The sequence below is a fragment of the Bufo bufo genome, chromosome 2, assembly GCF_905171765.1.
Source record: "Bufo bufo chromosome 2, aBufBuf1.1, whole genome shotgun sequence".
NCBI classification, from domain to species: domain Eukaryota; kingdom Metazoa; phylum Chordata; class Amphibia; order Anura; family Bufonidae; genus Bufo; species Bufo bufo.
The window spans coordinates 445,172,009-445,197,951 of NC_053390.1; the positions used below are offsets into that span (position 1 = coordinate 445,172,009).

A 25,943-nucleotide genomic window follows, 5' to 3' on the forward strand; every position below is an offset into this window, starting at 1 on the left:
GCTCATAGGCGACCTGTGGTAATGGCGCGCTCAGCTGCTTGCAGAAAACACCCGTCCTAAACATATGGCTACCAGGATACTGGCAGACGCCAGGAGGCGGGCCGGGCCCCTAGGATGACAGCGTCCACTCATGCCCCACTCAATATGGCGCTCTTTACCAGTCCTCTAGTCAGCTTGCGTCACGGGTTTTATCCAAACAGCACGTACGTTCTAGCTAAAGGACTCGCGCGCCAGCCAATAGGAATGCTCGCTGAAAAGGCAGCAACCTGCTATTGGCTGTTCAGTGACCGAAGGGTGGAGTTAAGGACCGAGGCCGGAAGCGGGTAATGGGGGCTAGAATGTAGCGGAGGGAGCCTCCGTTTCCATGGTAGTGTGGCCCGGTGAGCTGTGAGGGCCTGGTACCGGAGTCATTCCCGTTGTCGGGATGACGGGCCTGAGCTCACCATGACCGGAGAAAAGAAAAAGAAGAAGAGGCTGAATCGCAGCATACTGCTGGCTAAGAAAATCGTTTTCAAAGATGGAGGGACGGTGAGTGGTGACAGCTCTCACATATGTCACCTGTAAGGCAGGTAGTGAGCAGCAACTGGTGACTGTGATGTCATAGCCAAACTTGTGACGTCATCATTTACCACTCTTATTGCAATGCTTCTCCCACATGGATAACTTTTATAGCGAGGACTGGCTTGTGCCCTGGATTGCCAGCGCCAGCTGTTACCCAGAGATGTAGAAATGGCATTTTAAGTACTAGGTGACAGTTTGCTGCCACTTTTTGGTTTTGGAGTAGATGCCCTCTGGCGCTGTTTATAGTCTCCGGTGCCCGCTATCCTGCACCTTTCAGCATTCTGGACACCAGTCTCAATAAACCGCAGACTCTCAGTCTTCATTATTGTTTGCCATGCTTCGGGGGCACCAGTGCAGTCACCCCCCAGCCTGGTGGCCTGTATTGGTGCCATGCACTGCAGGGTACATGGCTTTGTGTGGTTCATTGGTGTGCTCAGCTTCCCAGATTGGGTAAGGACAGCTCCCAATAACACAGTCCCCAAACTTGAACACCATGGTTGCTTCCGCTGTGAAATATTATTTGTTTACGCAGTTTTGCCAGGATTGCAAAAAACCGCATTGCGCCACGACGTGTAAACCCAGGCAAAGGGTATATGTCTGCAGGAGAGGCATGCGCTGCAGTCAGTATGTATTTTCAGATGTAAAATCCTCGCTGTATTACAGCACCTTCATAATGGAGGAGATTTCAACAGATCTCATACATGTCCTCTGCATTGCAGGCCCGCCTGGGGCGCGCGCGCGCCGTCACCTTGCAGGCCCGCCTGGGGCGCGCGCGCGCCGTCTCCTTGCAGGCCCGTCTGGGGCGCCCGCGCCGTCTCCTTGCAGGCCCGTCTGGCGCGCGCGCGCCGTCACCTTGCAGGCCCGTCTGGGGCGCGCGCGCCGTCACCTTGCAGGCCCGTCTGTGGCGCGCGCGCCGTCACCTTGCAGGCCCGTCTGTGGCGCGCGCGCCGTCACCTTGCAGGCCCGTCTGTGGCGCGCGCGCGACGTCACCTTGCAGGCCCGTCTGTGGCGCGCGCGCGACGTCACCTTGCAGGCCCGTCTGGGGCGCCCGCGCGACGTCACCTTGCAGGCCCGTCTGGGGCGCGCGCGCGACGTCACCTTGCAGGCCCGTCTGGGGCGCGCGCGCGACGTCACCTTGCAGGCCCGTCTGGGGCGCGCGCGCGACGTCACCTTGCAGGCCCGTCTGGGGCGCGCGCGCGACGTCACCTTGCAGGCCCGTCTGGGGCGCGCGCGCGACGTCACCTTGCAGGCCCGTCTGGGGCGCGCGCGCGCCGTCACCTTGCAGGCCCGTCTGGGGCGCGCGCGCGCCGTCACCTTGCAGGCCCGTCTGGGGCGCGCGCGCGCGCCGTCACCTTTTGCAATGAGGCTCTACATAGATACAGGTCCTACCCATGGGATCGGCTCCTATCCAGCATTTCTGGCACACCCTGTGGGTGTCTGAATATTGAGGAATTGATTGAGAACAATATACCGTATGAATGTGCTGCACAGGTTTTATCCTTTCCTGTTACCTCTTTGTAGTGTCCTAGTTTGCTTTGCTGTGGTGCGTGGAAACCGGTCCAGTGGGTATGACAGGGCATAAAATGGTATGGTACACGAGGGAATCATGAGGTGTCTGTCAGGGAGGGGTGTATGGATTTAGTGGAAATCTGGGCTGTCTGACAAACTGCCAATATGAGAGCTCCATGCAGAGCAAATATTAACTAAGAAGCAGGTTATGGTGCATGCCCTCCACCCCTGCCTGCGCCTGGCATTGCCATCTTTGTGTCTGCAGCTCCATAACTGTAAAGTAGATCGTGTCTCTAGTGCTAGAAAAATCTTCCCAGCCACAGAATATCAATATAGCCACATTGATTGGCACTTAAAGATGACCTGTCACCGCTCCTGACATGTCTGTTTTAATAGCTTCATGCATTCCCTATGTAATTACAATTCTGGAGCATCTATTCTTGTGGCTCTATAATGTGCCTTTCCTTTATTATTTCTACTAGAAGTTATATATAAAATGCTAGCAGTCTGCAGTAAGGGTATAGAGGGGTGTTAACCAGTTGGGGGGTGTCCCTGCACAGTCTGGCACCAGCAGCACTGATTGGACAGAGTCGGACACACCTGCTACTGGTAACACCCAGCAGTATCTTTACTGCAGACTGCTGGCAATTTATTGGTAAACTTTTAGCAGGAATAATACAGGAATTTCACAGCATAGAGCCATAAGAATAGGCTCCAGAATTATTACATGGTGAACGCAAGTAGTTACTAAAACAGACATGTCAGGAGCGGTGACAGCTCCTCTTAAACATTTGCGGTGCCTAAGTCTAGATCGCCAATGTTGTTTAATCTCGCAGCTGTAATTGTGCAGTGACCCGGTAAATCACTGCTAAAGGGTTACTGCTATAATGCACTATGGTTCACTGCTAAAGGGTTAATGTACACTGTATATGCGCTTCCATTAATAACAATGGCTAATGTGACTTTAGTCACTCTGCATTATAGGCTATTTATTTATGGGTATGAAGTGGTTAACTGGCGAGTAAGTCAAGGGATAGGATTTGTATGCAGTTGGAGGACTACTACCATTTACAGCACCCAGCCTTCAGGAAAAGGCTACCTTGATGTATACTGGGCTAACCATTATCCACTCAAAGAGGTATATTTTGCTTTAACCATGCTGGCCTGGTCATTTGTCGTCATGTCCGACCCAGGCCCCAGTTCTCCTGCATTGCACACCGCTGCTCATCCGAAACATACAGGAGACGTCACAATCCACGCTATGCTCCGAGGAGAAGATTTGCACCTCTCCTGTCAATGCAGGCCCGGCTTGTGGGGAGTGCTGGAGCAGGGAACTACAACTACCGTCATTGCCACAGCCATCACTCCCATCCTATCTACCCTGGGCTGGTGCACTGCATTTGTATTACGTATGGATCTATATAGAAGCCTATCTAGAGTTCATTGCAGCCAGTAGATTGAGATGGATTGCCAGATGGCTACTGATACTGTAGGGCTCATGCACACAGCTGTACTATGGATCCATGCTCTCATGTGTGGTCTGGGCGCAATATGACGGCATACTAGGTGCGTATGGAACTGCCATTTTGTCTCTCTTACTATACTGACTGATACCTGCTCCACTGCGTGGAATAGCTGCCAATTAGAGCGCAGCTTTCATTTGTTAAACTGCTGTGGAGAGTGAAAGCTGTTCTGTGATTGGTTGCCAAGGCCAGTTCTTCGAGGCACTTTGTATGAATGAACATAGAGATGGATACTGAATATTTGAGAATTACTTTACAATTTTGTCCATGTTAAATATCAATAGTTTCCCCACATATCTTAGGCTACTTTCACATTAGCGTTTTTTGCGGATCCGTCATGGATCTGCAAAAATGCTTCTGTTACCATAATACAACCGCATGCATCCGTCATGAACGGATCCGGTTGTGTTATGTCTTCTATAGCCATAAACACCACTGAAAGTCAAAGGGGGACGGATCAGTTTTCTATTGTGTCGGATCCGTCCCCATTGACTTACATTGTGTGTCAGGGTGGATCCGTTTTGCTCCGCACCACATCGCGGACAGAAAAACGCTGCTTGCAGCATTATTCTGTCCGCGATGGGAGCGCCACCAAACGGAACGGAATGCATTTTGGTGCACTCCATTTCGTTCAGTTTTGTCCCCATTGACAGTGAATGGGGACAAAACTGAAGTGTTTTTTCTCCCGCTCTTGAGATCCTATGACGGATCTCAATAGCAGAATTGAAAACGCTAATGTGAAAGTAGTCTTACAGGGACAACATGGAATATTTTCCCAAAGTTTCAAATATCCTCTCCCTTTTATCCCATTTAGTCTCTTCTTACAATATGTGGAAGCCATTGGTTTTCTGTGGTAAACTGCCTCTACCTGTGTGGCTTGTAGCAGACCGGTTATGAGTAGTGTTGAGCGAACTTGTGTTTTCAAGTTCGGCGTACAAGGTTCAGGTTATCTAAGAACTCTGTTATGGATTCCGCCACCACAAGTTCGCTCTACGCTAGTTACGAGCAGTGGTAGAGACTGAGGTACGTGAAGATTGTGTGTGGAGCACTGGAGCAAGCATTGACGAATGGTTTGTCTCTTTAGCAGCGACAAGGCGTTGGAGAGCCCAGTGTCTACCATGCAGTGGTGGTTATATTTTTGGAGTTTTTCGCCTGGGGATTGCTGACAACGCCCATGTTAACGGTAACTATGATGACACTGACTGATAGTAATTCCACTGATTTCACGGCATACTGAAGATAGATGTTCTCTCGACAGGTTCTGCACCAGACGTTCCCTCAGCACACCTTCTTAATGAATGGCCTAATCCATGGAGTGAAGGTGAGAAGCATGACCAAAGGGTTGTAAGCTAATTCCTACTCATTGGGGCAGTTTTTACTAATGAAAGTGCCCCACATTTACAAAAAGTCTTTAGACTGGCCTAGATTTACTAATTCTGTCTATAAAAGTGGCGCAAATCAAACTAAGCCGACCAATAGTTGGTAAAGGGTCCCTGCACCAGATTTATCATCCAACCTGAGCCCCTGTGATAAATCTGGTGCAGGTGTAGATAACCTGTCTTAAAGGGGTTCTGCAGTTTGTTTAAACCGATGTTCTATACTCTGGATAGATCATCAGCATCTGACCGGTGAACAGAGCTTAGCCGCACCCAGACCAGTTGATACTAGTCGTGACGTCACCAGGCCAGCGGTAAACAGTGAGAAGGCCGCGGCGCTCCTGGAGCGCCACTTCCTTCTCAAACAGCTGATCAGCGGGGTCCCGGGTGTCGGACCCCCGCCGGTCAGATGCTTATGATCTATCCAGAGGATAGATCATCAGTTTAAAGGGAATCTGTCACTAGCAATTTACCCCAATTTTTTTTTTCATGAATACATGTTTAACAGAGTACCTTTTTTCCATCTGTCTGATTCTTTTGATTGTCAGTTTTGTCATTTCTTCAAAAAAACGATTCTTGTGATATGTAAATGACGCTGTAAGGAGCCCAGAGGGGCGTTCTTCTTTCTCCACGGTGCCCAGGAACGCTCCCTCTTAAGTGCCGTGCCCGCCGAAATTTCAAATCTAATAACGCCTCCAAGTTCATCTAAATCCCCTCCCAGAGGCGCGGCTAAGTGCTCAACACCCCCCCCTCCTCAGCGCCGCGCTCTGCGGCAAACACCCCGATCCTCCTCTCGCCGGCATCCCAAATCCCGCGCAGGCGCAGTGCCGTCACTCATCTCATCATAACGCAGGCAATCGCCGACACTGCGCCTGCGCGGGATTTGGGATGCCGGCGAGAGGAGGATCGGGGTGTTTGCCGCAGAGCGCGGCGCTGAGGAGGGGGGAGTGTTGAGCACTTAGCCGCGCCTCTGGGAGGGGATTTAGATGAACTTGGAGGCGTTATTAGATTTGAAATTTCGGCGGGCACGGCACTTCAGAGGGGCGTTCCTGGGCACCGTGGAGAAAGAAGAACGCCCCTCTGGGCTCCTTACAGCGTCATTTACATATCACAAGAATCGATTTTTTGAAGAAATGACAAAACTGACAATCAAAAGAATCAGACAGATGGAAAAAAGGTACTCTGTTAAACACGTATTCATGAAAAAAAAATTGGGGTAAATTGCTAGTGACAGATTCCCTTTAAACAAACTGCAGAACCCCTTTAAGCTCACACCATCTTTACTATTAGTAAATCAGGGCCTGTGTCTTGCTCGGCTACTGTACACCAATATATGGTGTAAGGTTAGACTAGACAGACTAAAGATGTGCTAAATGTATCATCCAGCCCGAGCCACTGTGATAAATATGGCACATCTTTAGACTGTGTAGTCTAAGGGGCACATTCAGTAAGACTGGCGTTCTAGAAACCAGTCTTTATAAAGCCCAATCGCTGGCGGAGGATCTGCTGAAGTTACATTTAGACCATTTTCTATGCCTGTTTCAGTGACTGGTGAATGAGACGGGCTGGCCCTTCCACGCCCACATATTAGAACTGCTGTGAGCGGGGCAAAGTCGCAGATAGTGGCGCCGACATCTGCGCCTGAAATATGCCTACCGGTAATTTAGGCATATTTCAGCATAGTAAATGATCCCCTAAGTGCACACTGTCTAAGGGTCCATTCACACGTCCGTTATAACACTCCATTTCCGTTCAGATTTAAATCGGAACGTTTTTTCGGATCCATTAATTTCAATTGCCTCTGCAAAAATGCGGACACCAATCATAGTACTGTCCGAATCACGGAAACCGTTCCGTTTTCCTATTTTCGAGTATGCGGATCCTGAAAAAAAATTAAGCTTCTCCTACTTTCTGTTCCTTTTTCGGGTCTGTTGTCCCGAAAAATTGCGGATGACATGCACAAAACCCTCCGAATGTCATCCGATTTTGCGGATCCGTTGACAGGAAAATGGATGGGGGGGAAAAAAACTGAATAATGGAAACACGGAACGGATTCGGAAGCACTTTAGTAAAAAAAAACGGAAGGTTGTACTGAAAAACGGATCCGCAAAAAAAAGGAAAGTTTATCTGGAAAGGTAAAAATACTGACGTGTGAATGGACCCTTAATCTTAGACAGGATAACGCTAAGTGCATATATGCACCTATATTCCAGGATAGGAACAGAATCTGCAGCGGAGATACCTGCCTGAGATTAGTGAACAATGCAGTTGGAAAGTCTTTAGATCCTTTAGGGGTCATTTATATCCCCCAAGTTCTTCCCCATTATTCTGCACTCAATACCCATAATGACAAAAGGAAAACAGACTGTTAGAAATCTTTACTAATTTATTGAAAAGGAGAAAGTAAAATCTTGAATTGACTTAAGTATTCAGACCCTATACTCGGTTGAAGCACCTTTTGTCAACGATTACAGCATCCAGTCCTCTTGGATATAATGCCACAAGATTTGCACGCCTGGATTTGGGGATGTTCTGGAATTCTTCTCTGAAGATCCTCTCAAGCTCTGTCAGGTTGGATGGGGACCGTCACTGTACAGCCATTTTCAGGTCTCTCCAGAGATGTTTAATTAGGTTCAAGTCAGGGCTCTGGCTGGGCAATTCAAGGACATTCACAGAGTTGTCCCTAAGCCACTGCTGTGTCATCTTGGCTGTGTGCTTACAGTTATTGTCTTGTTGAAAGGTGAACTTTTGGCCCAGTCTGAGGTCCAGAGCACTCTGCATCAGCTTTTCATTAAGAATATCTCTATTTTGCTCCATTCAGTTTTCCCTCAACCCTGACCGGTCTCCCTGTCCCAGTCGCTGAAAGACACCACCACAGCATGATGCTGCCATCACCGTTCTTCACAGTAGGAATGGTATTGGGTAGGTGATGAGCAGTGCCTGGTTCAGAGATGATGCTTTAGAATTGAGGCCAGAAAGTTAAATCTTGATTTCATCATACCAGAGAATCTTGTTTCTCACAGTCTTCTTTCTGGTCACTGTGTCATAAAGCCCAGCTTGGTAGAGTGCTGCCATGATGGTTGACCTTCTGGAAGTTGCTCCCATCTGCATACAGGATCTTTGTAGCTCAGCCAGAGTGACCTTTGGGTTCTTAGTCACCTCTCTTACTAAAGCCCTTCTCCCCTGATTACTTATTAGTTTTGTTGGACGGCCAGCCTTAGGAAGAGTCCTGTTTCTAAATGTCTTCCACTTAAACAGCATCTCTCAACATGATCAACCCTATTAAACCAGTCATTGCCTGGTAGGGGTTGATCATGCTTACCAAAGTGATACCTTAGTTATGTTTGTAGCTTGCAGCGTGCCTGAGATATCACCTGTTCCTGAGATATTTTTATTATTATTATTTAGCAAATTAGCTGGTTACTGGTTAGCTATGCCTCATTTGTCTTACAGGGACTTCTTTCCTTCTTGAGTGCCCCCCTGATTGGAGCATTATCAGATGTTTGGGGCAGAAAGTCTTTCCTTCTACTCACTGTTTTCTTCACATGTGCCCCTATACCTTTGCTGAAGATAAGTCCATGGTATGTACATTAATGCTAAATACACAATTTTTTTTTTAAATCAGATCATTTTTTATTGAATATTTTAATGGATAAAACATATAAACATAAAGGCACGGAAAAGCCCTCCCAACACCCACCCCCTTCCTGGAGAGTCCTCTGAATGATAGAGCTGGGTACATAAACCCCTTACCCTATAAAAATGGGATTCACATAAAGATACAATATTTCACATTAGAATATAGCAAAATAAGCATATAAATTACTTTAATAACATAATGATATCGCTGATATATCCAAGCACTGATGTGCCATTACGTTCAGATTATGTGCACTATATGTAAAGACCAAGATGAACACATAAGTTAGTTGTAGTGTGCATGTTATGAGTTAAGGGCTCTTTACACAGGCCAAGAGTCTGCCAAATAACCGCTAACAAGCGATCATAGGAACCCTCGTTAGCAATTATGTGGCGGTGTAGAGATGTAGCGGATTACTCGAAGAACGAGCAAAATGCTTGTTTGTCGGTAATTGGATAGTTTGTGTAGGCACCTAAATCGTCGTTTGCTGGCACCCCCTCAGCATTAGCGATCGTTCCTCCACCATTGATGAGCAGGCGATTGCTGGGAAGAAACGCTTCCATTATACTGCCAAAGAAGCAGTATTTGTCACTCCACAAAACATTTTTCCACGCTCCAGAGTCCATTGAGAGGGCGTGCTTTGCACCACTCCATCTGATACTTGACATTGTGCTTTGTGATGTGTGGCTTACATGCTTTCTGATGTGGGATAGTAAACCTTATGTGACTTTTCCTTGGTCTCCTGCAGGTGGTATTTTGCAGTGATTTCTATGTCGGGTGTCTTTGCTGTGACTTTTTCAGTGATTTTCGCTTATGTGGCAGATATTACCCAGGAGCATGAGCGAAGTACAGCATATGGTTTGGTGAGTTCTTCATGACCCACATTATTGGATTTCTTTTTTTAAGGACAACTTTAAGTGGTTTTAAAGAGCTTTTTGTTGTATTTGATCAACTCTCCCATGTGCTGCAACTGTTTTTATGTTGCTGTCAATTTGGAACATACAGGGTCATGTGTCCACAGTTCTCCTCTTCTGGTCCTGGGGGGGGGGGGGGGGGGGGGTCTTCTGCCATTCATTTAGCGTGTGATTTTCCCTAGACTGCAGCCTTGCCCTCACCTCATGTTTTCATATTGGACATCATGCACATAGGCATGGACTAACGCTGTATTTTACTGCAAATGTGTGAGAATTATTGGCCGCCTGTGTAGTCACTGGAGGGTGATGTACATGATAAAGAATTTACAACATCACTTATAGATTCTGCCCCAGGATCCAGGGTAGGCTGTACAGGACAGGTACTAATCCAACAAATGAAGTCTACTGGGTGGGCACTGAAGAGCTCAGTTGGGAGGACTTGTGACCGGAGGGGGCTGATTTAGCTCTTGCAAAGGATCTGTACATTGGGGTGAATGATACGTCCCGAAAAAGGAGACAACATCATTAAAAAACTTATTTAAGCTAAATTGTTATCAAACCGATAAGAACATGGCTTAAATGAGTGTTTAGAAGCTGTCAGGAGTTCAGAGGTAAGGGCCACAGATGATGCCATCAAAGTAGCTCCCTGAAGGATTCTTATGGAGGACGCAGCACTTCGGTGAGTGCCACACCCTCCTCGCAGTTTACCAAGCACAGCGCTTTCCCATTCAATAGCAGATGTGTTTGGTATTGCATCTCATCCCCATTCACTTGTTACTTATCCTGCATGGTGAATGACATACAAAAACAGCAATTTGGTCATTGTTTTTTTCACTTCCCTTCCCCAAAAAAATCGTATAAAAAACAAACAAACAGTCATACCCCAAAATGGTATCAATAAAAACTACAGCCTACACTTCTAAAAACGCCCTCACACAACACTCCTTTTACAGAAAAATAAAGAAGTTATGAGTCTTAGATGTGGCAATGCAAAGACAAAAATTATTTTTAATTTAAAAAAAGGGATTTTAGGATGAAAAGGTAGTAAAACATTAAATAAACCTATATAAATTTGGTATTGATCGCCATATTTGTATTGACCCACAGAATAAAGTTATACCATATATACTGCATAGTGAACTCCATACAACATAAAAATAAACTCGGCGGGGGTCCAACACCCGGGACCCCCGCCGATGAGCTGTTTGAGAAGGCAACTCATTCAAGTGAACAGAGCTTAGCCGCACCCAGGCAAGCGGTAAACAGTGAGAAGGCCACGGTGCTGCTGGAGCGCTGCTGCCTTCTCAAACAGCTGCCTTCTCAAACACCCGGGACCCCCGCCGATCAGATGCTGATGATCTATCCAGAGGATAGATCATCAGTTTAAACAAACTGCAGAACCCCTTTAATAAAAAAAAACTGCAGCCTGGCCCAAAAAAAACAAGCCCTCTCACAACTGGGAAAATAAAAATGTTATGGATGTTAGTATACGGCAATCCAAAATACAACAGATTTTTAATAAAGAAAAAAGTAATGTTTATGATGCAAATGTAGTAAAACATGGAAAAAAAACCTAAATAAATTTAGTATCACCATAATTGATACAACCCTCAGAATAAAGTTATCATATACATCACATCGTGAACCCCATTAAAAATAAAAAACAGTGGCAAACAAAATGAAATAAAATGATCAAAAAGCAAAATGTACCCAAAAATTTTACCAATAAAAACTACAGCTTGTCCTGCAAAAAATCATCAAAAAAATAAATAAATGAAGGGCTCTTAAAAACAATTTCAGCAAATTCCATGTTCCAAAATCCACATGCTTGCTTCTTCCTTCCTCAGCGCTGCCGTTTCCCCAAACAGCAGTTTATGACCACATATTTTCTATTTTCCTCTCGCCTCCACAGTGGCATTACCTGGAGGTTACTCCGCCTCCTTCAGGGGCAGGAAACAATTAGATGAGTGCATAAAACGCCCCCTCCATGTCCTGCTCCAGTTGTTTCCTGTCTCTCAAGGAGTGCAGGAGAGTCCGTGCAAGCAAGACTGCAAAGCCTTTAGGTTTGTTATCCCGGTCTTTGTACCGGAGGGCTGCTGCAGGGGGTAGGGGCTCGGAACTGTGTTGCGGTCCTTGCTACCTCTAAGTATAAGTCCGGCGGATGCTGGCAACTCCGGGCTGAGGTCCCTGCTTCCGGTTGAGGAAGCATGTGAGCTGTTGGGGGCGGAGGACCACGGCCATTTGCATTCCAAAGGCGAATGCACAGGAGAGCGGGACATCGTAGTGCCGGAAGTGCGGAGTGTGGCCTGATGACGTCAGCCGGCGTAGCGTCCACCACCGCGTTGAAAAGGTGGTGTGATCGCCGGAGCATGGTGTCCCATACACTCTCCTGGACATGGGTGTGTAAGATGTCCCTGGTCTCAGAGGGAGATGTTGGCCGCAAATCTTTTGATCCTCCAAGCCCCTCCAGTCCGGTAAGCCTTGTCCAGGAGGGCCCTTCTGCTTGGCCCTATTTTATTAATCTTGGGGTGATTTCATGCAGTTCTGTCTGCTCTTAGGTGACGGCTCCCTTTTTTATCTTCACTTTCTTACTTTTTTGGCTAAGAATCTCCTTTGCATTATAGGGCAAAGAGTTCAAAAGCCAGTGGAGAGCCGTCACAAAAAAAAATGTGGCATCTGTAAAAAGACCCTTCCTGCTTCTACAAAAAATGGCTATGTCAGAAATGCACAGACAAAGTAGTATCTGAGGAATCCCCTTGTTTATTAGAAAGCATGAGATCGTTAATTAAGGAGGAAGTGGGGGCAGTGGTTGATGCCAAACTTGCCACAGCTTTGCTGGGGCCATCAACATCAAAATCTCTATCTCAGGTCATTGAGGATAGTGATTCAGATTTGGATGAAGGGGAAGTCTTCTCAGATGCTGGATCAAGTGATATGGATGACACAGTGGGTCATCCACTTTGCTCTATCGAGTCCCTTCTAAAAAATATCAGGGCCACCATAAATTTAGAGGAAGTCAAGGAACCCCTTTCTGTACAGGACCAGATGTTCCTAGGTCTAGGTGACAAAAAGAAGAGTTTTTCCAGTCCATAGTAACATCAGAAATATGATACAAAATGAGTGGAGAGATCCTGAAAAAAGGCAAATATCTTCGAAAATATTTAAGAGAAAATATCCCTTTACAGACGAGGACTCTGCCCTTTGGGAGAAAGCCCGAAAAGTGGATGCCCCATTGCGAGACTCTCTTAAAAAAATCTTCACTACCCTTTGATGACATTGGGGATCTTAGAGACACTATGGACAAAAGGTGTAAAGCCCTTATTGAGAAAGCTTGGGAATCTTCCACTGCCACCTTTTAGACCTGGGATATCTGCCACATATACGGCTCGTACCCTCGCTTTATGGTTATCACAACTGGAAGAACTTATTGAATTTTATGGCAGATGCGGCTGCATTGTTAAGTTGTCGGCTAGATCCAATGCCTCGGTGAATGCCTCGTGCAGATCCGTGTGGCTAAAATCATGTTCTGGGGACTCTGTCTCAAAAAAAAGATTATGTTCCATACCATGTGAAGGGGATAGACTCTTCGGATCATCCTTAGATGAATTTCTGGAGAAATCTTCAGATAAGAAGAGGGGTTTTCCTACAGAATAAAACATTTTCCACCAAAGGAAGTTTTTTGTATTAGGTTTGAACAAAAAAGAAAGGGATCCACCTCTAACTGGCAACCTTTTAAAAATAAAGGAAAGTGATTCATCTTTAATTCAGAAAGAACCTCTCGGCAGTCTTCCAAATGACGCCAGAGCCCCTGTGGGGGGGAAGATTAAGAGACTTTGCCCCAGCATGGGAATACATTCATGCTTCTCCCTGGATCATGTCGGTAATCAGGGAAGGTTACCAGCTAGATTTTGTAAAGAAAAAAAAACCTCCCGACAGATTTCTTTTAAACAGAAAATTAGTGGGGGTAGATCAAAAAGTGATGGAAGAACAGATCTCTCTTTTGCTGGAAAAGGCAGCTATAATCCCGGTACCCTCAAACCAGAGGGGGTTGGGATTTTATTCTCCTATTTATTTTTAGTAAAAAAAAGCCAAATGGTTCCTTCAGATCAATCATAAACTTAAAAGACCTGAACAAACACATTCAATACAAAAGATTCAAGATGGAGACAATAAAGTCTACGATCAATCTACTTCAAAAAGACTGCTTCATGGTAATCCTAGATCTTACAGACGTATATTATCATGTTGACATACATCCGAGATGCCAAAAGTTCCTAAGATTAGCAGTCTGGCTTGGGGGAGAAATACAACATTTTCAGTTTCAGGTCCTACCATTCAGCCTCTGTCAGGGCTCCAGATGGCGACCAAAATGGTCGCCAATGCGACTTAGAATTTACAAATGGCGACAAGACTTTTTAGTCTTGTCGCCATTTGCGACTAGACCCGCCGCCGCAGCTCTGCCGTTGAATACAGCGGCGGGCACAGGAGATGATAGTTCTCTGCCCCGCCGCCGATGTTCTTCTCAGCAGCGCAGTGGAGGAGTCTCTCCCTCCCCCTGTGCTACCGCCGCCAATAAGAAGAGAGACAGGAGGAGGAGGGGAGGGGCTGTGGCCACTGCGCCACCAATGAAGATAACTGACACCCCAGTATAATAAACATTGGTGGTGCAGTGCCAATGAGGGTTAAAAAAAATAAAAATAATTAACTCACCTCCTCCAATTGATCGCGTAGCTGCCGGTCTCCTGTTCTTTCTTCAGGACCTGTCAAAGGACCTGTGGTGACGTCACTGAGCTCATCACATGGTCCATTACCATGGTGATGGATCATGTGATGTACCATGTGATGAGCACAGTGATGTCACCACAGGTCCTGAAGAAAGAACAGGAGACCGGCAGCTACGCGATCATTTGGAGGAGGTGAGTTCATTATTTTTTTATTTTTTAACCCTCAATTGACCTTCTAATAGGCATTCTGTATTAAAGAATGCTATTAATTTCCCTTATAACCATGTTATAAGGGAAAATAACACAGTGAATAGACTTTCATCCTAGCAACCATGCGTGAAAATCGCACCGCATCCGCACTTGCTTGCGGATGCTTGCGATTTTCACACAGCCCCATTAACTTCTATGGGGCCTGCGTTGCGTGAAAAACACACAATATAGAGCATGCTGCGATTTTCACGCAACGCACAAGTAATGCGTGAAAATCACTGCTCATGTGCACAGCCCCATAGAAATGAATAGGTCCGGATTCAGTGCGGGTTGCATTGCACCCACGCAGAAATCTCGCCCATGTGAAAGGGGCCTAAGGGTGAATAGGACAAGGGTTCCAGCCCCTAAGGGGGCTAATAGTAAAAAAAAATAAAAAACACAAACACTAAGGCTACTTTCACAGTTGCGGCAGTGTGATCCGGCGGGCAGTTCCGTCGTCTGAACTGCCTGCCGGATCTGCCGATCTGGATGTGACTGAAAGCATTTGTGAGACACATCCGGATGGGATCCATCTCACAAATGCATTGCAAGAACGAATCCATCTCTCCGCTTGTCTTTTGGACAGACGGATCCATCTTGTATCTTTTTACACATTTTTACCGGTCTGCGCATGCGCAGACCAGAAGGACAGGTCCGGCTTTCTGGTATTTTGAATGCCGGATCAGGCACTAATACATTCCTATGGGGAAAAATGACGGATCCGGCATTTAGGCAAGTCTTCAGTTTTTTTCGCCGGAGATAAAACCGTAGCATGCTACGGTTTTCTCTTTTGCCTGATCAGTCAAAACGACTGAACTGAAGACATCCTGATGCATCCTGAACGGATCGCTCTCCATTCAGAATGCACGGGGATATGCCTGATCAGTTCTTTTCCGGTATTGAGCCCCTGTGACGGAACTCTATACCGGAAATGAAAAACGCTAGTGTGAAAGTACCCTAAAATATTTAAAATTTAAATCCCCACTTTCCCAATTTTTCATATAAAATATATAAACAATAAATAAATAAACATATTACATAGCGCTGCGTCCGAAAAGTCTAAACTATTAAATTATAAAAAAATATCTCCTATGCGGTGAGCGCCGTAACAGAAATAAATAAATAAAAGACATGCGATTCGCCATTTTTTAGTCATCTTGTCACCCCAAAAAATAGGATAGGACTGTTCTATTATGGGCCGAACGTTTCATAAAATGCAAAATGCACGCGGCTTTTTTTGGGGTTTGGTTTTTTTTGCGTGGTATTGAGTATCGCAATACTTTTTTATGGTGACGAAAGCGAATCAAAATTTTGGTATCGAAACAACCCTACGCCGATCTGATTCGGTTTCGATTTGGCGACTAAAAATGTAATTTGGCTCCTAAATTTTTCAGTTCAGGAGCCAATGGCTACTAGGTATTTTTTTTTAGTCTGGAGCACTGTCTGTTCAGCCCCCAGAATCTTTACGAAGATCATGGCAGAGGTAGCAGGCTTCCTTCATCACTCAGAGGTATTACTTATACCTTACCTCGACAATCTTCTGATTGCCGCTCCTTCAGAAGAGACTCTGAAGCGGAATTTGCAAATCACGATGGATACATTGGCGAGTTTGGATTGGTTTAATAAACTCCCCAAAAATCTAATCTCCTTCCAAGTCAATGATGTGTGTTCCTAGATGACCTCTTTCCTTCCAATAATGAAACAAAAGGATCTAATTTTCAAGGTATCTGAATTTTTCCAAAAGCGCAATGTGTCGATCAGAGACATAATGACTATGCTAGGTCTCATGACCTCAACGCTTCCTTCAGTGAAATGCGCCCAGGCTCATTCAAAAGAACTTCAATCGTTCCTGTTAAATGTCTGGAACAAAAAAACAGACGTCATTAAACAAAAGACTAGTAATATCTTCAAGAATAAAACTATCTTTGAATTGGTGGCTAGATCTAAAAAATCTCTGCAGAGGAGTAGAATGGCGTCAAAAGGATCAGCTTGTCTTGACGACAGATGCGGGCAGGCAAGGTTGGGAGGCTCACCTAAAAAAAAAAAATCAAGTTAAAGGGGTTGTCCGGGACCAAATGTTTTTAAAAAAAACATGTTTACTCACAATGTACATCTAAGTAAAGGCCTCCATACATTTTCAGCTATTTTTGCCACTTCTATGTGGCTCCAACGGTCCCCCACTCATTGTTTGTTTATATATCTGTTTATCTTTACCTGACTTCCGGCTGCACTGCCCTGTGGGTCCTGGGGCAGCGCAGCATCAGGTGGTTACAGCTGTCTCTCTGCTCCACTGTAACTCCGCCACCTCATCAATATTCACCTCAATTCATTCTGAAGCTCACCGGACTGGAGGGGCGGGGGCTGAGCGGGTTGTCAAGGGGCGGGGCTGAGCTGGTTGTTAGGGGGCGGGGCTTAGCGGGATGACGGCCAGTCACTGTAACTCCGCCCCTCATCAATATTCACCTCGATTCATTTGCTGCCAGTGACGTCACCGGGCTCCCTGAGCAGCGGAAGAGGAAGCTTTGCTTGCCTGCAAGGGACCCGGTACGTCACTGAGGAGAAGAAAACAGTAACTTCCGGCCATGAATTTCAAAGATGAAAACGGGGCTGCAGAAATCTGTGACAAAGGTACTACCTGCTTGTATGTAATGTGTATGCCACACTTATACTATAAGAGCAATCTCCCCAATCCCGGACAACCCCTTTAAGCAAGGACTGTGTAGTCCCTATCTCGCCCAGTCATCTACAAACATGAGGGAACTTTCAGCGGTGTGGCGGGCCCTAGAAGTATTTTCTCCACTTCTAAACCATGTAAAAGTTTCATCAGACAACACAACGACAGTAGCCTACCTGAACAAACAAGGGGGTACAAGAAGTCGTTCGCTATCTCTAATCTCAACAAAAATATTCAGGTGGGCAGAGAAAAACCTGATGTCCTTTTTGGCTGTACACATAAAAGGAAAACAGAACTGTGTGGCAAATTTCCTAAGCAGGAGAACTCTAAAAGAAGGAGAGTGGAGCCGCAATCAGAAAGTCTTCGAGGACATATGCCTCAGATGGGGTCTCCTAGAAATCAACCTTTTTTCCTCGAAAGAGAACAGAAAAATTCCAAAAAATTTCTCCTTATCCCACCAGGACCAACCATTACAGGTGGATGCTCTAGAGGGTCAGTGGCCGCAAGGCCTTCTATACCCATTCCCACCATTCGCCTTAATACCAAGAGTACTAATGAAAGTGATGGAGGACAGAGCACAACTAATTCTCATAGCCCCTTTCTGGCCGAAGAGGGCCTGGTTTCCCGTTCTGAAGTCCCTATCAAAACAGGACTTTTGGCATCTTTCTCAAATTCTGGATCTCCTATACCAGGAGCCAGTGATACATCCAGACATTCCTCAACTTCGGCTGACGGCTTGGAGGTTGAACGGGTAATCTTAAAAAATAAAGGATTATCAAATGCGGTCATAGATACATTAATAATGAGTAGAAAACAAGTGATGTCAAAAATATATCTTCAAGCTTAGAAGTCCTTTCTGCTGTCAGTTTCTGAAGTCTGGAATCCTTCCAAGGCTCCAGATGTCAATATATTATTGGATTTTTTGCAAGCAGGCCTAGAGAAAGGCCTCAGAGTAAGTACCCTGAAGGTACAAGTATCGGCCCTAAGTGCCTTTATGGGGACCAGATTGGCTGAGTTAATTAAGAGGTTTTTTTAGGGAACTAGTAGAATTAGGCCTTCCTTTAGGTCTAAAGTACCCCCATGGGACTTAAATCTGTCCTCTCGGTTCTAATGGATGCTCCTTTAGAACCTCTTTCTGATATTTCAGAAAAGTTATTATCTTTAAAAACTGTGTTCTGGCAATTACCACTGCCAAAAGGGTGGGAGAAATTCAAACCACCTCGATATCTCCCCCCTATCTTACAATTCTTGACAATAGAATAATTTTACGGCACTCTCCAAATTTCCTTACTAAAGGGGTCTCTTACGTTCCATTGTCAGAAAGAAATATCTCTTCCATCTTTTTGTCCTCAGGCAACTTCAGAAAAAGAAGATTTCAGAATCTAGACGTTAGGAGATGCGTCTTACAGTACCTTCAAAGAACCAAAGACTTTAGGAAGTCGAAGCAGCCAGAACAAGGGGTGAGCTGCAAGAAAAGCCACCATAGCACGCTGGATTAAACAATGCATTGTCCTTTGCTATAGGGAAAAGAACGTTTCTCCCCCGCTAAGACTGAAAGCGCATTCAACCAGGGTGGTTTCTACATCTTGGGCGGAAGGTGCCTACGCTTCCTTAGAGAATGTCAGCCACTTGGTCTAGCCCGTATACTTTCTTCAAACATTACAAACTAGACGTAATTTCTAATAAGGACTTGACCTTTGGCAGAAAGGTGTTGTCTGCTGTTATCCCGCCCTAAACAATTTCTCTGTTACTCCTCCAGGTAATGCCGTTGTGGAGGCGAGAGGAAAAAATGGAAATTACTCTTACCGGTAATTGGATTTTCCTTTAGCCTCCACAATGACATGGATAAATTCCCGCCCAAATTTTCTTGTTGTATTGATATTATTTTGTGTGGATGATATCCTTATTGTTCCTTTTGTGAAGAGATTACCTTATTAAATTGTTGCATCTATTCTTGAGTTACTAGGTTATTAACTGGAGCAGGACATGGGAGGGGGCGTTTTATGCACTGATATAATTGTTTCCTGCCCCTGAAGGAGGCGGAGTAACCTCCAGGTAATGCCGTTGTGGAGACGAGAGGAAAATCCAATTACCGGTAAGAGTAATTTTCATTTTTCCGTACTCAGGATAAATTGCGTAACAAGTTATGTCATGCTTTTTCATGTGGTCAAAACCATCACTACATTCCGAGCTAAATTCCCTGGGAGTTTAGTTTCAAAAATTGGGTTATTTCATGAGGTTTCCACTGTACTGGTTCCTCAGGGGTGCTGAAAGTTAACAGACTTCCTAAATTACATTTTGAATACTTTGAGGGGTGGAATTGATAAATGGGAGTGATTTACGTGGGATTCTAATATATAGGCCTCTGAAAGCCACTTTGGAAATTTTGTCCCTAAATAATAGGGTTTTGTAATTTTCTGACAAATTTGTATAATTTTTGATAAACTTATAAGCCTTCTAACGTCTGCCCCAAAAAATAAAAGTACTTTTCAAAAATGATGCCAACATAAAGTAGACACATGGAAAATGTTAAAATAAACTTTTTTGTGTGGTATGACTATGCAGATGGTAAGTGGATCACAACGGCGAAATGCTTATCCTACCACAGTTGTTTTAGACGCCGGTCTTAATAAAGCCCCATAGCTGGCGGAGGATCCGCCGAAGTTATGAAGAGGCACAGGCCTCTCCATAGCTTCCGCTCATCCAGCGCCAGTTCTAAATGTAAGACAGTTTCTGAGCTGTCTAACATTTAGACCATTTTGTACACCTATACCAGATGTAGAAAATTATGAATGATACAGGACTGCCAGCCCGCCCACACCCACAATTTTAGACCTGGCGTGAGCGGGACGAAGTTGCAGACAGCGCCTTAAAGGGGTTCTGCAGTTTTTTTTAAACTGATGATCCATTCACTTGAATGGAGCTTAGCCATGCCCAGGCCAGTGATACTAGTCGTGATGTCACTGGGCCTGCGGTAAACGGCGAGAAGGCCGCGGCACTATTGCCAGCGCCGTTGCCTTCTCAAACAGCTGATTAGCATGGGTCCTGGGTGTCGGACCCCCGCCGATCAGATGCTGATGATCTATCCAGTGGATAGCTCATCAGTTTTAAAAAAAAACTGCAGAACCCCTTTAAATACACCTAATTTATTTCAGATTAGTAAATGACCCCCACTTATCACAATATGTTACAATAATTATAATATATATTCTTATATGTTAAATTAAGATATTTGGATCCATGAATGTCTGTATTCCTATAATTATGATTAATATATTATATCTTCTGATATTTGTCCAGAATTTCTTTGTGTTTCAATTTAATTTAGTCCTCTTTTTGACTCCTGTTTTAGGTGTCAGCCACCTTTGCTGCCAGCCTTGTAACCAGTCCTGCAATTGGTGCCTATTTGTCTCGGGCATACAGTGACACACTAGTAGTAGTACTAGCCTCTGGTGTGGCATTGCTGGACATTGGATTTATCCTTCTTGCTGTTCCCGAGTCACTGCCTGAAGAAATGAGACCAGTGTCTTGGGGAGCGCCTATATCTTGGGAGCAAGCTGACCCTTTTGCGGTAAGTAAGAGGTCATTGTTAGATAACATATACACATTAGGCTACTTTCACACTGGCATTTCTGGGTCCGCTTGTGAGATCCATTTTCAGGGCCCTCACAAGCGGCCCATAATGCATTCTGAATGGATAAGGATCCGCTCAGAATGCATCAGTTTGCCTCCGATCAGTCTCCATTCCGCTCTGGAGACGGACACCAAAACGCTGCTTGCAGCGTTTTGATGTCCGCCTGACGATGCAGAGCCAAACGGATCCGTCCTGACTTACAATGTAAGTCAATGGGGACGGATCCGTTTTCGCTGACACAATATGGTGCAATTGAAAACGGATCCGCCTCCCATTGACTTTCAGTGTAAGTCAAAACGGATCCGTTTGCATTATCATGAACATTTTTTAATATTTTTTTTTGTTCCTGGTAATGCAAACGGATCCGTTCTGAACGGATACAAGCGTTTGCATTATAGGTGCGGATCCGTCTGTGCAGATACCAGACGGATCCGCACCTAAGGCAGGTGTGAAAGTAGCCTAATGTGCAGAATGCTGTTTGTATGTGTAAGTACATTCATAATTTACTCAAATAATCACAAGTTGGAAATGTGTGTGCACCAATGGAGCCAGAACAGGGTATTGTATTACATTACTGTATGAACATGAACAATTATACATCTATTAACCCTTAACAACCTGCGCCATACATGCACAGTGATCAGACGGGAACAGAAGCTGTGCCTGCCCAATCAGGAGGGAAGCCTGGCTGTTAGTGGCAGCCAGACCCCTGGTGTAACTGCTGGCATAGGAGGTAATCTGATGCCAGCAATTTAACCCCTCAGTGATTTACAAAGGGAAGGGGCTTCCACACTGATGGTTTCAGCTACAAAAGACTATAAGTCCCTGCCACATAAAGTCAGTGTCTCAGAGGCAAACTGTCTGTGTGAAACTGACAATTACAATGCCTTACATTACACTATATATTCTACTGCATTGTACCAGTGATCAGACCCTCAAAAGCTGAAGTCCGCTAAGACTTTTAGCAAATGGTGGTCCAAAAACATGATTTTTATTTTTTTTCAAAAATGCTTTATTGTGTAAAAGTAGTACAACTTAAAAACACTATGTGAAATCTATATCTCTGTAATCGTACTGAGTGACCCACAGAATAAAATTATCATGTCAATTTACATGCACAGTGTATGCTGTAAGAACAAATCCCAAAAAGCAATAGCATAGTTGCTACCCTTTTTTATCCTGCTTCCCAAAAAGCTAAATAAAAAGTAATCAAAAAGTCATATGTATCACAAAATAGAGCCAATGCTGATGGCAACTCCATCGAGAGAAAAATAAAAAAAAGGATGGTTGTCAGAGAATGGCTGTAACGGTATCCCAGAGGCTGTTCCAGAGCAACATGGCGCCCGTACACCAATCCATCTAAATCTGCGCCCCAAAAGGTGGTCTTTCCCTTCAGATCCCTGCAGAGAACCCAAACAGCAGTTTAAATTCACATTTATGGCATTGCATTACCCAGTAGAACCCAACTAACAATATAATGGGCATTGTGTGTCTTCAGATGGTACACGCTGGGCACAGCATATTGGGCACTGAAAGGCCATATCTGTGGAAAACTTAAAATTTTTGCTTTGCACAGTCCTCTGTGCATTATTTTCTGTAAAATACCTGTGGTGCCAAATGCTCACTACACTCATTCTTAAATATCATGGGGGTGTAGCTTCAAAAATGTGGTCGCTTCTCAGGGGTTCCATTTATTATTTCACCCCAGAGTCTCTACAGTTGTCAGAACAAGCCGTGTAAACCACCACATTAGGCCTCAAATGCAAATGGTGATCTTTTACTCCTGAACCCTATGATGCGTCCAGGCAAAAGATAAGGACCACATGTAGGGTGTTTATAAACCCAGGAAGCACGGCATAATAAGATGAGTTACATTTCACGCTGGCACAAAATGGGCACAACATATTGAGCAGATCTGTGGAAAAGTTGCAATTTTCAGTTTGCACCGTCTGATGTGAATAAATTTTTGCTAAACTCCTGTTGGGTCAAAATGCTCACAGGACCCCTTGGTAAATTCTGTAAGGGGTGTAGTTTCTAAAATGGGGTCGATTTTTGGGAGTTTCTTTTTATTTCACCTCAGAGCCTCTGCAGTTGTCGGCCAATGCTGTATAAATCGCTAAACTAGGCCTCAAATGCACCTGGTGCTCTTTCTCTTCTGAGCCCTGCAGTGTGCCCAGACAGTAGGTTATGACCACATAGGGGCTATTGTCATACTCAGGAAAATTATGTAACAAAAATTTGGGTTGCTTTTTCTCCTATTACCCTTTGTGAAAATAAAACATTTGAAGCTAAATCTACATATAAATGAAATTAAAATGTATTTTTTCATTTCATGTCTTATTTTTAAAAAGCACTCACTACACCACTCGATAAATTCCTTGAGAGGTCTAATTTCCAAATTAGGGTCACTTTTTTTTGGTTTTCACTGTAGTGATACCTCAGGTTCTCCTCAAATGCGACATGGTGTCTGAAAACCATTCCAGCAAAATCTGCCCTACAAAAGCCACTTGGTGCTCTTTCTCTTCTGAACCCTGCAGTGTGCCCATACAGCAGTTTATGACCACATATGGGGTGTTTCTGTAAACTGCTGAATCAGGGTAATTATTGTTGAGGTTTCTTTTGCTGTTAACCCTTGCTATGTTAAGTGAATGTACATCTCAGATTATGCATATTGGGGAAATTTTAAGATCAAGTTCGATGGATAGATATACAGGAGAGGATGTGATTGTTAGGGCTCTGCTTCCTGCCATTCTGTTTGCTTTGTGCCTGACATTTGCTGTTAAAGGGAAACCCTTATTAGGATGTTGAATGCTGGGAATAGAAAAGGATAAACATACTTAGCAGAAATTGCTACATCTTCCTCTAGCCGCATGTAATGGAGGATATGCACTGCAGCATTGGCAGCAGTATCGCCAAGTGCGGGAATTCAAGTTTATACTGTATATGATGGCTGGTGTTCACATGTAGCCCAGGAATGAACTGGTAGCTTCTTATAAACTGGCTGGGTTAAATGTATGGCATTACTTCATCAGAATTTTATACCAGTAATTTTGATTGATGTTCAGTCCATGCTGAAAAAACAATGACAGAAAACTGGCATGAGTACATTTATAAATTTGACCCATTGGGGGAGATTTATGAAAATAAATAAGCCATAAATTGCACCAAAAAACTGGCGTACATATTCTGCAAAGCATTTGTGTGTTTTAGACAGGATATGGTGTTGCTGTATAGGGCATGGCTTAAAAGAGTCTTTTGTGTCTCCAGACATGTCTGTTTTAGTAATTACATGCAATCCCCATGTAATAACATTTCTGGAGCATCTATTCTCATGACTCTGTTGTGCCATTCCTCTATTATTTGTACTAGAAGTTTAGGAATGAATTGCCAACAGTCAGCAGTAAAGACCCATGTGGGTGTTACCAGTTCAGGGTCTGTCCATGAGCAGTCTTGACGCTATCCAGTCAGTTATGTCAGCGTCAGGCTGTGCAGATGCACAACCCCAACTGGTAACATCCTTCTGGACCTTCTTTGCATGTTGCTGGCAAATCATTCACAAACTTCTAGCAGGGATAATCGAGGAATGGAAAAACATAATCCTAAGAATAGATGCTCCAGAATTTCTATTACAAGTGGCTACTAGAACAGACATAAACACTTGAAGGAAAAGAAAAGACTCCATAGTTCACACTGTATGACTAATGTGCAGGCGCACACAAACAGCTGAGCTGACTTGCGCTCTTAAAATTGGGCAGTGCAAGCACACTGTTGCAGTAAGCTTTGTAACAATCCACCGCTGTAAGGCCCGTTTCACACTGTCGGCAGTAGTTCCACCAGGAGTGCATTGCAGGAGCTCTATGGATCCAGCATTGCCCGCTCCTGATGCCCTCTCTGCACAGTGCCTATTCCCCTATTGCACAGACACTGGAGGGCACTGGGAGCGCACACTCACTGCAGGCACTTGCACACACAAGCTTTAACCCAATTTCTGCACCCCTGGAGCTGAAGATGAACTGCCCATAGAGACGAGGAGTGAATAGCTGTTTTAGAAGTGGAAAGCTAGATCAAAAATTTGTGAGATTAGGCAAATAATTGAGTTTACAAATAATCCAAAAGGGAAATGTAATATGTTTGTTTTGGTATGGTGCTGAACTGTGTAACTGTGGAGAAAAGTGCAGTTAGTCTAGAATACTCCCACAAGAAGATTTTCCAACTGGAGATATTGCAGTCCTTCATTTGTTTATTTTTATTTATTTTTTCTGAAAATGTAAGGATTGGGGCTCGCACAATTATTTAGTAAGCGTTGTCTACATGATTTCTTTTTTTTACCTATTTTACAGTCCTTACGGAAAGTTGGCCAGGATTCCACCGTTCTCCTCATCTGTATAACGGTGTTTCTGTCTTACCTGCCTGAAGCCGGACAGTACTCAAGCTTTTTTCTTTACCTACGACAGGTAAGAGGACTATATGATAAAAATGACATGTGTTTTTATTTTTTTTTGGTCATGGAAATAAGAAAATGGTTCCAGTAATAATTAGGCTTGTGTTGTAGACCAATGTCGCCTTTTCTGTGTTTATGGCATAAGATTTCTTTGTCTGTGACTGAACGTGTAGTTCCAGTAATAATTTAATTTCAGGCTTGGCTTATGTTGCAGAAAAATGTCACCTCTTCAGTCATAAGATTTCATTGTCGGTAACTGAACTTGTAAATGTTCTTATGGCTTATTGAGCATTGTAGTAATCCTTCTCAACCGTACAGGTGATTGGCTTCACATCAGAAACCGTGGCTACATTTATTGGCGTTGTCGGAATATTGTCAATCTTGGCTCAGGTGAGTGGTGTGGATTTTCAGCAGATGCAAATGGCTGCATGTCTGAACAGGATTAGCCAGCTTTAAGACACTTATTTTTCACGTGACCGTTTTATATTGCAATTGCCTTTTTTTCCTTTTTATTCAGACTGTGGTGCTGGGAGTTCTTATGAGATCAATTGGCAATAAGAACACTATATTACTTGGTCTTGGCTTCCAGATATTGCAGCTTGCTTGGTATGGCTTTGGGTCTCAGCAATGGTAAGTGGTATTAACCAGCAGATAATTGTGAATATGTCTAGATTAAATTGCACACAATGAAAAGTACA

At 44.4% G+C, this 25,943-nt stretch overlaps 1 protein-coding gene across 3 annotated transcripts in view; it reads left to right on the forward strand.

Moving 5' to 3' along the window:
* Nucleotides 1-311: 311 nt before the first annotated feature.
* The window catches only part of LOC120989422 (hippocampus abundant transcript 1 protein-like), a 48,260-nt gene continuing 22,628 nt past the window's right edge, over nucleotides 312-25,943 (forward strand). Inside the window, exons 1-9 of one of the 3 annotated variants that reach the window (XM_040417511.1) lie at nucleotides 312-569; nucleotides 4,681-4,776; nucleotides 4,852-4,914; nucleotides 8,423-8,550; nucleotides 9,358-9,472; nucleotides 20,523-20,741; nucleotides 25,145-25,258; nucleotides 25,564-25,635; nucleotides 25,763-25,875. In XM_040417511.1, the coding sequence (XP_040273445.1) occupies nucleotides 552-569; nucleotides 4,681-4,776; nucleotides 4,852-4,914; nucleotides 8,423-8,550; nucleotides 9,358-9,472; nucleotides 20,523-20,741; nucleotides 25,145-25,258; nucleotides 25,564-25,635; nucleotides 25,763-25,875 (938 nt within the window). In that variant the 5' untranslated portion in view covers nucleotides 312-551. Of the gene's footprint in view, nucleotides 570-4,677; nucleotides 4,777-4,851; nucleotides 4,915-8,422; nucleotides 8,551-9,357; nucleotides 9,473-20,522; nucleotides 20,742-25,144; nucleotides 25,259-25,563; nucleotides 25,636-25,762; nucleotides 25,876-25,943 lie in introns of all 3 variants that reach the window. The other 2 variants (XM_040417509.1, XM_040417510.1) reach the window with 2 other exon arrangements.